General features: G+C 47.4%; 1 protein-coding gene across 1 annotated transcript in view; it reads left to right on the top strand.

The window, feature by feature from the left end:
- Positions 1–10,683, top strand: part of TRIM66 (tripartite motif containing 66) — a 61,726-nt gene extending 51,043 nt beyond the window's left edge. Inside the window, exons 15-22 of the mRNA XM_069471130.1 lie at positions 1,124–1,184; positions 1,643–1,817; positions 2,147–2,436; positions 2,912–3,038; positions 3,372–3,446; positions 3,847–3,999; positions 4,414–4,632; positions 5,359–10,683. Coding sequence (XP_069327231.1) covers positions 1,124–1,184; positions 1,643–1,817; positions 2,147–2,436; positions 2,912–3,038; positions 3,372–3,446; positions 3,847–3,999; positions 4,414–4,632; positions 5,359–5,418 — 1,160 coding nt within the window. The 3' untranslated portion in view covers positions 5,419–10,683. The remainder of the gene's footprint in view (positions 1–1,123; positions 1,185–1,642; positions 1,818–2,146; positions 2,437–2,911; positions 3,039–3,371; positions 3,447–3,846; positions 4,000–4,413; positions 4,633–5,358) is intronic.
- Positions 10,684–14,714: the final 4,031 nt, after the last annotated feature.

Genomic DNA, 14,714 nt, shown 5'->3' with positions numbered 1-14,714 from the left:
GTATTTGATCCTGGTTAAGACACCTAACCCCCCTGAACTGACTTTTTTCTCTGTAAATGGCTACTTCCTAGGCTACTGGGACAAATAACTACATACCTACTTCCTAGGCTACTGGGACAAATAACTACAGTGAAATCATTTGATAACTTACTCCGTGGTAGCAAGACTTTTCCTTATACCTGCCGGTAATGTGAATTTGTGTTGTGCCTCATAGTAAAGGGAATTTGGACCATTGGTGATTAATTCTGATTATCTTCTCAGCTACCCATGCCCCTTCTCAGTCCCAGCTAGGCCAAGGTTTGTTCTTCATGGAAGGTGAGGGCTAGTTGGGAAGTTAGGAAGAAACTACCTAGTGATCATCTGGGACTTTTTCAGTTCCAAGTGTGATGTGCGTTTAATTTGTAATGATCAGTCTGTTTCCTATACACTTAATAAATGAAAACAAAAAAAATAATTTTTCTCATACTGACTGAAAAACCAACTGAAAAATTATTGGTTCTTATTACATACAATAATGTAACCCTGCATTTTACACAATTAAATTAAATTGTTTGGACCCTGCTTGCTCATGTGAAGTGCCTAGGACAGTGCCTGGTGCTGAGTGGCTGCTCAGAAGATGCTAGTTCCCTCCTTTTGCCCCACCGTGACCTCCTGTCCATCTGTACAGACTGTACTACTCAGGGAAGGACTCCCTGGAACCTCTTGCCCATGGAGTGTAAGCTAGGTTCTCAGGCAGTGCTAGAATCTCAGCACTTGGCTGAAAAGGCAGAGGCTGGATGGAATGACTCCCCAGAGCAGGCACCCGTGTTCTGGGAAGAAGTGATTTCTGAGCTCACCTTGAAGGTGAGAAGCTGGCCCCTCAGTGCCTGACCCAACACTCACTGGCAGGCAGCCTCTGAAGGTTATCTGTGTTTATCTTTTTAAAAGAAGGTGGCCTTCCTTCTCTCTGAGGAAGGAGATTCATGGTAGGATTGTCACCACTGAGTGATTACAGTGTAGGTTAACAATTGCCTGACAGGTATGTGGCCAAAGATAAGAATAGCAGGTATGAATGGAAGGTGTGGGTGACAGGGTATGTTGTCACAAATGTATGTCACAATTATTTATTTATCTTTTGCCTTAGAGTATGAAAATTTTGAACAAGGAGCCTTAGAGCTGGATACAAAAAAGAACCAGAGCATCAGGTAACAGACTTTTGGCTGACCTCCCCCTCCCACCCCCAACTTCATGTCCTGTAAGGTTGGCACAGGAAGTAAGCATTTTCAATGACTTAACTTGAAGCAGAAGTTTGCCTGTAACTGTCTTCTTCAACCCCCAGACCCTCAAGTGGAGTGTGTGTGGTTGGATGTCTGGGATGGTTGTGGGAGGATGTCCTGGCTCCTGCACTGGGAGGCCTACTCTGTGTGTACAATCCTTGCTCTTCAGGGAGCCCCCTTCTTTGACCAGGGACTGCACAAAAGGGCTTCCCAGTGGCTGACAGGGCCTGGTGAGGCAGAGATGGACAGGAGAGCAGAATGTAGAGGATCATACTGAGAAGATGTTGAGTAGCAGTTCAGTTGGGGCAATCATAGATGAGCCTGACTTAGAGGTTGGGGCCAGAGGAGGCTCCCACCAAGACCCAGGGGTGTCTCTCTTGCCACAGAGCCTTCAACAGTGAGTGCAAGATTCCCTATGTGCGACTGGAGAGGCTCAAGATCTGTGCTGCCTCCTCGGGAGAAATGCCTGTGTTCAAGCTGAAACCACAGAAGAATGATCAGGATGGGAGCTTCCTGCTGATCATTGAGTGTGGCACCGAGTCCTCCAGCATGTCCATTAAGGTACCACTTTGCTCTGCCTTGGCCTTGAACCATGGCCAAGCCTAGGAGCCTATTCTTTCTCTCTGCTACTGCCAGAATTCTGGCTCTGGGGCCTTCCCTGAGTCTCTGAGTGGGGCTGTAGCTTGGCCAGATGTTGTCCCCTGCTGCAAGGGGCCTATGAGATGCACATTAGATGTGAGCTGTCCCAGCATTCATGGAGCTTGGTTGGCATGGGGTCCTGGAAAAAGTAGTTATCACAATAGGTGCTCAGGACCTGCCTGTTCCTTCCCACCCTTCCTCAACAACTTGTCAGTGCTGCTCTGACTGCTCAGACTTACTTCTTCCCCAAGGTCAGCCAGGGCAGCGTGCCTGATGCCATCCAGGCCCCAGGTCTAGGGGGAAGAAAGGTCACTGTCACTTCTCTGGCTGGGCAGCGGCCACCAGAGGTGGAGGATGCATCTCTTGAAGAACACAGACTCATGCCTCGAACTCCTGGAGCCAAAAAGGGCCCTCCGGCCCCAATAGAGAATGAGGACTTCTGTGCTGTTTGCCTCAATGGGGGAGAGTTGCTGTGCTGTGACCGCTGCCCCAAAGTGTACCACCTTTCCTGCCACGTGCCAGCCTTGCTCAGCTTCCCAGGGTGAGTCATGCCAGTCCAGGGCCATCACCTGGCTAGCAGGGTTATCTTCCAGGGGTTATTATTCCAGGCCAGGCCCACAGAGCTCCCCAGGATGGGTTTACCCCTCTCTTCTGGACCTGCATGAATTTGTGTCTGTGAGTTCGTGGTCCCTACAGCTGGCGCCTTCTGTACATAGGCAGGCAGATATTGGAAATTTGATTGACTTCCAGTCCTCCTCTGTTCTCAGCATCTTCCTGCACACCGATTTGTGCCTACATTACTTCCTCAGCCTCCCCTAACTCCTATCTTTCTGGATTCACTAAATTCTGAGTCCCTAAATTTCTTTCAAGCCTGAGGATAGGAAGCCATTCCTTATAGGGCAGGGCCAGGGACTCAGTTTCCCAAGCCATTGCTCCCACACCTGTCTTGGGGCAGAGGGACAGGGAAGGGTGTTCTGGGAAATGTGCATCTAACATGGCCTCACCTGCCTGTGCAGGGGAGAGTGGGTGTGTACCTTGTGCCGCAGCCTGACCCAGCCCGAGATGGAGTACGACTGTGAGAATGCCCGCTATAGCCAGCCTGGAATGCGGGTGCCTCCTGGCCTGAGCATATATGACCAGAAGGTAGGGAGGGGTCTCTGGGAACAAGGCTGCCTGCCTGGGGCAGCCCCCCTATGCCTGCAGAGTCTGAGGCCTTTCAGAGGGGTTGAGAGGCCTTTGTGAGTACTTTTCTTTTGGGCTGTGCCTGACAGCTTGGCCCATGGGGGTTTGGATGATTTTCCTTCTCTCAGCAGTTTTCCTCTGGCTTAGAGGCCTGAACTGTGCCTTAGTACGATGGCTGGCACCCTATGGGACAGAGCCAGAGAGTTATCAGGGTAACTCTTTAGTTACCATCTTTAGTTCTTATTGAGGTGAGGCCAGAACAGAGTAACACTGTTGCTAATTCTGATTTTGCAGAAGTGTGAGAAGCTGGTACTGTCCTTGTGCTGCAATAGCCTCAGCCTGCCTTTCCATGAACCTGTCAGCCCCCTGGTAAGGAAGGCCTCACTGTTTCTGCCTGCTACTGTCCTTTCTGCACAGAGGGCCTAGGCCATGAAGCAGGAGCACTGTGGTACCCAGGGTGGGCACAGAGCATGGCCACTGGAAGTAGTGACAATATTAATTTGTGGATGGTCCAGGGGACTGGGGGGCCATGGCCACTCCACAGCTGCTACTGCATCAGATGTGACTTGACAGGTGACACATTCCTCCTTTTTCCTTTTTCTTTGTCTTCTTTCACCATACTTTTCTTCCTGCTGCTCCTCCTCTTTCTCTTTCTTCTGTTTCTTCACTGATATTCCAACTCATTCTCCATCTCTTTCTCTTTTTTATCTATACCTCCACTTCCTCTCTCTTCTTTCTTTGCCTCTTCTCGTGTCTCTCCTCCCCCGAGGCACGGCATTATTACCAGATTATCAAGAGGCCCATGGACCTGTCGATCATCCGGAGGAAGCTGCAAAAGAAGGATCGAGCTCACTATACCACCCCAGAGGAGGTGGTGTCAGATGTGCGCCTCATGTTCTGGAACTGTGCGATGTTCAATTACGTATGTCTTGCCTGTTTTCCCTCTCTCCTGTTTCCCAGTAACCCCAAGACTGTCAAGGCTGGGTGGGGGCAGGGAGCAGGTTTGGTTCTGGGCTGCCATGAAGACCTGGGAGCAGACTCCTGGGGCCTGCTGTGGTGAGTGAGAGCTTCGTCCACTCTCGGGCCTCAGCATGGCCTCAGGAGGAAGATGGGGAGGCACTAGTGACTAGCCATCTGTGGCTGGATACCTGTCAGGGTCACTTCTGCTTTAAGAGCTGTTACTAAACTGGTTAGCCTAAGTCCTAGAAGAAAATGGCAAGTCCAGACATCCCAGGAGACCCAACCAAGCTTCGTGCTCTGTATAGCTTTTGAGGGACCTGGGAAAGATGGGCTGGTAGAAACCGGCTAGACCGTCACTGCTCTCCTCCCTCATCAGCCTGACTCAGAGGTCGCCGAGGCCGGCCGCTGCCTGGAAGTGTTCTTTGAGGGCTGGTTGAAGGAGATCTACCCAGAGAAACGGTTTGCCCAGCCCAGGCAGGAGGACTCAGACTCCGAGGAGGCATCCAGTGAGAGTGGATGTTCCACTCCCCAGGGCTTCCCGTGGCCCCCCTACGTGCAGGAGGGCATCCAACCCAAGAGGCGGCGACGACATGTGGTAAAGAGTTGCTGCCAGCTGGCAGCAGGTGGGTGGGTGACTGGGCAAGCAGGGGGCGCCCAAGCAGCATTCATAGAGCAACCCGAAGTGCAGCCGCTCAGGTGGCACAAGAGACAGTGGTGACGCAAACCCTCACTTGCAAGCCCTTAGCCTGTAAGGAAGGCAGGGCAGTATAGGGCTCATCAACTCCGGTTACCCCTGAGGCTTGAAATTCAGAGAGGTGTAGGCACCTGTCCAGGGTCACCTAGCAAATTAGCAGCAGAACCAGGGTGACAAACCAGGTGTCCTGATTCCCAACTCAGTGCTGATTATACTACACTGCGATTGGGATGCCCATAAGAAGAGAAGTAACATGGTATCAGTGCTGATCTTTACCTGGGTTTGAGGGATCTTTCTCAGCTCCTTGGTGTAGGGTATTGCTTGCAGCAGAGAGACCTCCTTTGACCTTTGGCTGGTCCCACCTGTGTAGACCTGAAACATAAATTTGATGCTGTTTAATTCCTCTGAAATGTATTACCTGCCTACTATGTGCCAGGGTCTGACCAGTCATCCCCAGTTGTTTATAATTCTTAGCACACCATGTTTAGTGGCTTCAGTAAGTTTTGCTGTTGCATTCCTGCATTCCTTCGACTCTGTAGAATCCCAGTCTTGATACTTAGCTTTTTCATGTTAATAAATCCTACATTTGGCTATTTTAATTCCAAATATGTATATTTTTTCTTTCAGGAGAATGAAAGAGCAAAGAGAATGTCTTTCCGCCTGGCCAACAGTGTTTCCCAGGTGTGAGAGCTGGGAGGAGACTGAGTGCTGTGGCAGCTGGTGTCCCATCCTGTTGACCATTCCTCCCCATCTTTCCGCTTATGCTCTTCAGAATGTGGATGTGAGATGAGTCTTGTTGAGCTGTGTAGTGCTCTTCTTTGCCATTTGCATCTATAGCATTTATTTGGGAGCCATAGTGCATCCACTACAGAGATTTCAGTAATAAACAGGAAAGAGGGAGGTGTTCCTTATTTCCAGAGTAATCAGATGTATAGGGTCCACTTGACAAAACCACAGCTGGTCAGGCTTGGAAGGCCCTAACTTCCTTGGTGAACTCTTTCTGCTGAGGAAAATAAACCTTTCTCACCTTTCCATGTTGGGCTCAGGAGCAGTGTCTACATCTGAATTCCTCCTGGGCTCAGAAGTGGGTAAAAGAAGGGAGAGAGGTTTGGACATGTGGCAGGCCTGTGATCCCTGGCCCAGCACAGCCAAAGACTGTCACTGTTTGCCTTTGCTTGTCCTGTCTGGACAGAGGCACCTGCCCTGGGCAGAATAATGGAGGCTTATAGAGGCCGTAGATCTAAATTGGTGCCTATTCGGGTTCTAACGGTTTTCAGGGTATTTGTTTTACATTCCCCCTTTCCTGACGTTGACTAAGGTGGCTGCTGTGAAGGTGCTCTGGATGGTATGGAATTCTTGACTCACATGGGTGGCTAGGCAGGGAGCATTTACATCTTCCAGCTTATATTTCACTGGAAGGCTTAAAAAGATGTCAACTTCAGAGTCTGCCCTTTGTGCCCCTTACTTTGGGCTAATAGCACTTCTTTGGTATCAGACCCTGCCTTCCTAGAAGTGGTTATTGGTGCTTGTCAGTGGCCATGCCTTCATCATCCCTGTTCAGAGGTCTGGATCTTGCGTTCTGCTTGGAAAAATTATGAGGTAGCTGCTGTCTGCTTCAAGTCCAGAGTTTCTAGGCAGGGAGAGTGACTCACAACCAGCTAATTCTGCTGGGCCTCTTCTTCTGCTCAGAGATTCTAGTTCTCAACATCTCCAAGTTGGCAGAGCCAGAGATCAGAAGTGAGTCCTCTGGCTAGCCTTCCTCCAGGCTGTCCACAGCCCTGAAAAAAATCGATGCTCTACTGGCAGCCTTTTTTTGTTGGAGGTTGGGGAAGGCCTCAGGGACTGGCAGGAACCAGACCTGGGCATTCCTGGGGGAAGTTCTGTCTAGGGCGGAGAAGGGGAAAGTCAAGAGGTGAGAAGCCACTGTTCTTTGGTGACCCTGAAGCAACATCCGGACCGGAGTTCTCCTAGAATGCAGAGAGAAGCATTCTGGAAGCCATGGGAACAGGAGCTCCAGGCTGCATCTCCAGTGGATCTTCATGGTCCACGAGAGTGTTTGTGAGGAAGTGGCATAGAAAGATACTGAGGGTCAGACTAACTCCCAAGCAAGGGCTTGGTTGAGAAGGAACCTGTTGCTGATGTTGTTGGGGGAGCCCTGGACTTGGCATTGCAGTGGCCTGGCCCTGAGACCGCTCTCCCTGGAGGTCCTGTCATGGCATGGCTAAGTTCAGGCAAGTCTGAGGTCATGGCTTTGTTTTTGGTAAGAGATGCAGTTTAAGGAAGTTCTTGTTTATAGGGCCTTTGCTAGTGCACATTTTTTTTTTAATCAGAAAACATTTCTTCTCTCCTTGTAAGTTGATGGTATTGCACATTTCCTTCTCTACCCAAGCTGAGAGATCATCTTTACTTCAAAGCAAACTGTGTCTATTGACTTGCCATTCTTTCAGCAGCACATGCCCAGTTCTCCTAAGAAGAGGGGCTTTTCATAACCCTGTTTTCCAGTTTGGGATAACAGAGTCTTTAATACTTTACTGGTCAGGCAATCTTTGGACTTAGGCCTCTGCTCCTTGGGGCTCACATAATTTTCTGGCTTGGGCTCTGGCCATTTCCCTTTCAATTTTTGAGTATTTTTCTCTGTTTAGTTGGCTTGGCAAGGTTCCCTTTGTACTTGCCTCATTAATTCCTGCGCTTGGTCATTTTTCCTTTGTGTGGCCCACATTCCTGCCACCTCTGGGTAAGCTCCATTGTATTTGGTGTTGGGCAGCCAGTGAGGGTTGTGACAAACCTGATTGAGATCCTTCTTCAGGACCAACTGGAGACCACAAATACGAAGCAGAAATGCCCACTAAAAGCCTGGCTTCCCTTACATCAATGAAGCTCCCTGCTTGGGTGTGGCCTGCTAGGCCCGAGGGTTCATTTGCTGGGCCAGGGGATCTTAGTAATGTGGTGAAGAGTCACATATTCTGTTTCCATCATAGAGACCTGCATGCTGAGAGGCTCCCTTTAGGCAGGGATAGGTGGGAGGTAGGGTGTCCTTTCCTCCAAGAGTGTGAGGTCCTAGCCTATGACACCATCCCTACTCTGGTTATCCCATGTCACTACCCTCTCCTTGGCTTTCCCTATGTACCTAGTTGCCAACATTTTGAGTCATGTTTTGTTTAGTTTTGTTTTTGCATGCAGAAAGCAGAACATGACTCTTTAGAAATTAAAAAAAAAAAAAATCTTGCTAGCCGAGTGACTGCCTTCAGAGGCTCTTTCCTAACATTTGGGCCAATCTTCCATTTGACTTGTTCTCATAATGGCCCCATTTTGGGGTCAGTCAAGTCCTTTGGCCCTTGACAAAGTCATGCAATGGAAACACAGTGAGTTCTGGATTGTGATGGTACAGCATGCAGTCCTGTAGCATGCAGAGGAGAAACTGGCTTCTTGGTGTGCTGAGAGACAGGACAGTAGAGTGGCTTCTGTTGATGTAAGGGGATTTTAGTGCAAAAATTGATTCAGGGTGAATTTTCAGAGCACTCTTCCACAGAACATAGGTAGGTTGGCCCTGCCTAACTCCTAGCAATTGCTAACTACACACCCTGCCTGCCTCCCTGAGTGGCAGCCACCACACCCTCCATAGGCTGTGCTCCATGGCCGGCCCTGCCTTCCCCCTGGAGGACTCTGGCTCCCTGTACCCATTTCTGGTGATAGGTCTTTACCTGACTCCTAAGACCTAGGCCCTTCCTGTTTGTCCCTGGGCTCTGCTCTGCTCCCTCTCTCATTCCAAGGGGTCACCTGTTGTCTTCTCTACTGAACTCCTGAACTGAGCCTTTGCTCCTTCTGGATTGCCACCTCCTCTGCCTCCTCTTCTTCTTCCTCCCTCACTGCTGCCAAAGTTGCCCTGCGCCTTTAGTCCATTTCCATGACTTCAGCCCTCGTCCTCCTCTCCCAGTCTTTCATCCTTCTCCTGGATTTCTTTCCCTCCCCAGCCTGAACCCACGGCCCATCACACGCTGACATTTTTGTCAGCATCCTAAACTTTCTCATCCCCTCCAGCTTTTGCTGAAACTATCAACCATTCTGTATTTTCTACATCATCCTATTTTCTGCTCCCTCTTCCTGGGCTGCTGAGCATGACAGATTCATAGTTAACAACCTCAGATGGGCTTTCAGTATTGATTGTAGATTCTTTAACTTGTTACTCTTCTTTCCCATCCATGCCCTTCATCTCTGCTCTCAGCAAATGACTGACCCCATTGTCTGCTGCACAGAAGAGAGCCCCTAACGCGAGAACTTCCCTGCTGGCTGCTCCTCCCCCTGTCGTTTATCTGTGTCTGAATCCCTCCTCATCTCCTTCCCTCCTGCTCCCATTCAGTTCTCTGTTTCTGGATTCTGTCTTATGTCCTCCAAAACTTTGCTCCCTCACTTACCCCATTGCTCCCACTTCCTGGGGCTGCCAGCCTCCCTCTCTGTTGGTTACCTCCACATAGCCTGCAAACAAGCAGAATTCTCCCCAAGATTAAAACAAAATATCTTAAAGTCTGCTACCCCTTACTCTTTTCCCTTGTCAGCCAGGTTTCTCTTAAAAAGAAACTTTTTTTTATTGATTCTTCTCAGTTACTCTTCAGGCCTCTGTAGTTTTTCATAAACGTCACCAGTGACTACACAGTTGCCAAATCAAATTAATATTTTTCAGTCCTCCACTGTCTTGAATTCTCCACAGCATTTCACCACAGCATCCACCACCCTCTCCCTGAAACACCCTCTTCACTTGGCTTTTATGACACCACAAGTCTCTGGATTCTTATCTTATCTCTCAGCCACACAGGCTGAGCCTTTCCTGAAACCTGGACAGGGGGACGTCTCTGTGGCTGTCTGCGGTCACTCCTCTTCAGGATTTGGCTAGGCAGGAAGATTCACAGCTGCTCCTCTTCCCACTTCTGTGTGTCTGTTTTGAGTCCATTCCTTCTTCTGGACTCAGTTCTCCTCATGCCAAGCAGGTTTATGAGCTCCTGCTGGGAGGACAGCATCTGTGAGTCTTTCCCTCTATCTCTCCCAGTATAGTGCGGAGACAGATTTTAGCCACATTTGCTAAGAGGCCCCATCTAAATCAGCCCAAGAGTGTGGATTAGGTTTTATGGCATCCAGGCAGCAGTTTGGCTAGACTGGATTAGCAGTTCATCACCATGATCCCATACCAGTTAGAGCCTGCCACAGTCGTTAAGGAGCCTGCGATCGCAGTAAGACATGTTTCCATATATGGTTCAGGGCTGCTAACCAGGAGGAGAATCCTGGCAGGGCTGGGTGTCTGCCACTGGCAATATTCTTCTGGTGGGGAGACGGGGAAGTGGGAAGTGCTGTGGTTCCTCACTTGGGCTCACTGGAGTCAGCGGGACTCCCTGTAGCAGGGTCTTTCCCCCCTGTGCTGATCATCACCACCTGCTTGCTCCAGTCGTTCCTGGAGCTGGGGGCAGATGCTGGTTGCTCTCTTGGAGGTAAGGAGGTGCAGTAGGAAGACATCTGATTTGAGAGTCAGAACACCTAAATTTTGGCTTTGCCAATTATGAGCTTTGTGATCTTGGGTACAGTTTCCTCATCTATAAAGTTGGGCTATGGGAATGGCTGAGAACAGTGATCTCTCAGAAGCTCTCCAGCTCTAAAGATGATACTTGTGATTCTAACTCTAAAGCTCAAGCCACATAAGGAATAAGGGAACTCTGGGGGTGGGGCACAGCTGGGGGTGTCCTGGCCAGGGCAGGGAAAAGGGACTCATAGGCCAAACTGAGCTGCTTTGAGGAAAGTTCTTACCAGCTGGTGCTGCTTCTCGAGCCATATGCCCATTCCTCAAGCTGCACCCCTTTCTTGGATATCTAGTATGAGTTCCTCCTAGGCCTTTTCTAGAAGTGGTTATTGGATCCAGAGTGGTTAGGGGCATGAGGGAGGAATGTTGTAAGGGGAAGTGTCACTGATTTTAAAAGGACCTACACATTCATGAACAAATAAAAACTAGCACTTTTCCTTAACAACAGTTGTGTCCTGGAGTGTTTTTCAGTGAAGATGGTTGAACCTTGTTGCCCCTAGACTCCAACATCATTAAGAACCCAAAGTGAGGAAGAACAGACTGGGAAGCCTTTCTCTCTGGGAAAGAACTCCGCTCTCTCCTTCTTAGAGCATGCACATAGGCTGTTTGTTCTTCAGCATGCAGGCAGCAAGTCTGAGGTGGAGTTAGGGAAAAGGCATCTTATGAATGCCTACCACTTCCAGGCACTAAACACTTCCAGAATGTGCTTTACATCATGATGATCCCCAATTACCTATTGTTAGCTGTCCTCTCTGCTCACTCTACACCAGTAAGGTTTCTAGCCATTTTAGGGCATCAAGGACATTGTAATGAATATTTGTCATTCATTTAGGCTGCATAAAGTCTGAACCCCTTCCCTATTTTTGGTGAATTCCTCACCTCAGGAAGCCTGGGAGGCACAGCTTACTCTTCACTACAGAAACTAGATATACTTCAGTCTTGATTTTCCAGCATCCTTTAAAGCCAGGGTACAGGACTAGTGGTAGTGATTAAAAAAAAAGAAAAAAGAAAAGGAAAAAACACAGACTTTTCTCTGGTGGCAGCGTTGGTTGTAGGGCCGTGGGGTTTCCATGGCAGCAGGAGCAGCAGTGCAAGTTGGAGCACCTGGTGCCTGATGGCAGTGATAGTTTCTTCAGCAGACCAATTCCACACATGATTTCAGGAATTGTTCCTGGCTGCACAGTGCTGAGTTTAATTCTCCAGCCTTCCCGACAATGCTGTGAACTACCTTAAAAACGTTTTAATAGGCTGGGAGCAGTGGCTCACACCTGTAATCCCAGCACTTTGGGAGGCTAAAGTGGGTGATTGCTTGAGCCCAGAAGTTTGAAGCTACAGTGAGCAATGATTATGCCACTGCACTTTAGCCCAGGTGATAGAACAAGACCCTGTCTCTAAAAATCAATTTAAACCTTTTAATAAATTCATTTTCTGCTTCAATTAGCCAGAATTGGTTTCTAAACATTAAAACTAAACACTCTGATGTTTGAAGAATCTGGTAAAAGTCATGGACTCATTCTTCTGAGCTCCAGACCCACATATCCTGTGGTCTATTGGACACCTCCCACTTGGATGTCTCAATGTCACCTGACACTCCCAGGCCCCGTTAACATATTCTTCCTCTCATACTCCCCATCTCAACAGCCAGGGACGCGGGAAGAAAACTAGGGGGATGTGGTATCAGAGAAGCCAAGGAAGTTTGTGTTTCAAGGAAGGATATTTGTCAATTTTAATGTTTATGATGAGACCTGGAAATCTTCTCTGACCTCCCACCCCTTCCCAGAATGGCCCAAGAACCTGAACCTTTTCCCTGCTTGCTCTGACTTTTGGCTGTGTTTTGTCCTTATTAATTTTATTAGTACTAATCCTTCTGCAGGTCCCCAGGACACAGAACCTCTCTCCTCCCACTCCTCAGGTTCCATGGCAAGCTGCCAGCTGGGCCCATTCCCCAGAGCAAGTCCTGCCCTCATAGGTAGGTCTGCATCTAGATCTATTCTTGCTCCACACCTGGTCTATGGATTATTTTATCCACGAGGCAGTATAGGCATAGAATAATGATATCTGGGGTTTGAGAGCTTTACAAGGGCCTATAAAAATAGTCCTGAAAAAACTTAAAAGTGACAAAACATACATAAAAAATGTCTAATTAAATGTCTATAAACTGTACCATTATGTTAAACCCATTAATTGTTAATTTTATAATAATTTTATAAAGTTTCATAAAAACTTTGTTATACTTGAGAATATAGTTTCTCACTTCACAAGAAATTCTGTATATATGAGATGATTATCAAGAAACCTGAGCTCATTGTAAATTAAATGAATTGCTGCTAGCCAAATAATTTAAAAAGCAAGATTATAAAAAACTATTTCAAAATTTTATGGTAAAAACTATATTTACTGCAGGCTGTAGGTGCATTTTCATGTTTGATGTAGAGCCTCCTAGAGTAAAAATGCCTGATCTCTGGGGAGAACCCTCGTTCATGGGCCCTGGAGCTCTGCGAGGGTAGTGGGGGAGAATCTTGTCCTACAGACATCACTCCTAAAGGCCTTACACAGAATATGGTTTGGGAAATGAGAGGGTGTAACCAGTCCCTAGGGGCAGCTTTTCAATTGTATCACAGACTGCAAGTTGTTGCCAGTATCTATTTTTACAATAATTTTAGTAATAACCTCCTTCTCCCACTTTTCCCAGCCTCCTCTCTCCACCTGGATGTTGTTTTTTGAATAAGTTCTAGCCAGTCAATTACGACAAGTGGTCACGTATACAACTTCCTGGACAAGTTTTATATGAAAATGCTTGTCCTCCAGGTCCTCCCTCTCTACCCTTTTCTCCGGATAGGAACACAGTTACGCCATTGGTCATCAAGCTTCAATCATGCAGATATGGGTGACATCCCAGAGAATGGCGAAACAAGAAGTTAGAAAGAACCTAGGTTCTTTGACAATCTCATGGAGCAGAGCCATCTACCTGCCTTGAACTGCCTGCTTACTTCTTTGGACTATTACCTGAGAAAGAAAGAAATTTCTATTTTTTTTTCTTTTTTGGAGACAGAGTCTCGCTCTGTTTCCTGGGCTAAAGTGCCGTGGCGTCAGCTTAACTCACAGCAACTTCAAACTCTTGCCCTCAAGCAATCCTTCTGCCTCAGCTTCCTGAGTAGCTACAGGCATGTGCCACCATGCCCAGCTAATTTTTTGTATATATTTTTAGTTGTCCAGTTAATTTCTTTCTATTTTTAGTAGAGACGGGGGTCTCGCTCTTGCTCAGGCTGGTCTCGAACTCCTGACTTTGAGTGATCCTCCCGCCTCGGTCTCCCAGAGTGCTAGGATTACAGGCATGAGCCACCGTGCCCGGCCTACATTTCTATTTTTTAAAGCCACTGAATAGGAGGGTCTTTTTTTGTTTACAGCAGTTGAGCCTATACTGTAACCAATATTCCAAAAGCAGTGCTTTATTTGCCCACAGGGTTGAGAGGATGTTCCTAAGATTTTTTGGAAATTGCTGTGCCCCTGGCCTCCAGCTCTGTCAGAGGTGTAAGATCTGCTGAGGCCAAGCTTACTTAGCATTCACGGAGAAAATAAGGATCTGCTCCATGCTTGTGAACGTGAACACCACAGCCTCAGTCTTGTCCCAGCCTAAGGGCTAAGGCCTGATGCAGGTGGAAGCAGTTGTTCTTATCTAGGGCTCCCCTTTTGTTCCAGTGATTCCTAGATGTGGTGTGGCCCACTGAGAGTGTCATTTCTTGGCAAAGGTTCTGCCAGGACAGTGCTTCTGTGACTTTTAAAATTTATTATTTAGATTAATGAAGCATTCATTCTTTCTTTTCTATATGAACTGAATTTCTCAGTAACCAAATAACTGATGAGGGGAAGTTTTTCTTTTAGAAATATTCCACAATAATTGACGAAGGATGGATAAATTTGGAATATCACCATTTTTCAACCCCTAATGAATTAACGAATCTAGGCAATGACCATCCATGGCTGCTCACATCACCAAAATAGAGACAACCAGACATTACATGGCTCCTGATTGAAGAACACCTCACCTATGAATTGTTTATAAACAAATAGAATCTGAATCTAATCAAGTCTCTACATCTACCAATTTACAGATTAACTCCCAATTGACAGGAAATGCAGAGAATAGAGGAACCCCTTAAATGACATCACAAGGATCCAATCAGCAAATCCAGTCTATGACAAATGACATGGTTTACTTTGCAAGGGTTAAAAAAGTGAAATGGAGGAGAAACCTATAAAGAGACTTGAAAAGCATATAAACCAATTGCAATGTATGAAACTTATTTGCATCCCAGTTTAAACAAACTAAAAATATCATGAGACAGTTGAGAACATTTGAAGAGATAATAACTGAGAACTACCCAGAAATGATGAATGATATGCATTATAGATACGAGAT

The sequence above is a fragment of the Eulemur rufifrons genome, chromosome 6 (genome assembly GCF_041146395.1).
Source record: "Eulemur rufifrons isolate Redbay chromosome 6, OSU_ERuf_1, whole genome shotgun sequence".
Lineage (NCBI taxonomy): Eukaryota > Metazoa > Chordata > Mammalia > Primates > Lemuridae > Eulemur > Eulemur rufifrons.
This window is presented reverse-complemented; position numbering and strand designations above follow the sequence as displayed.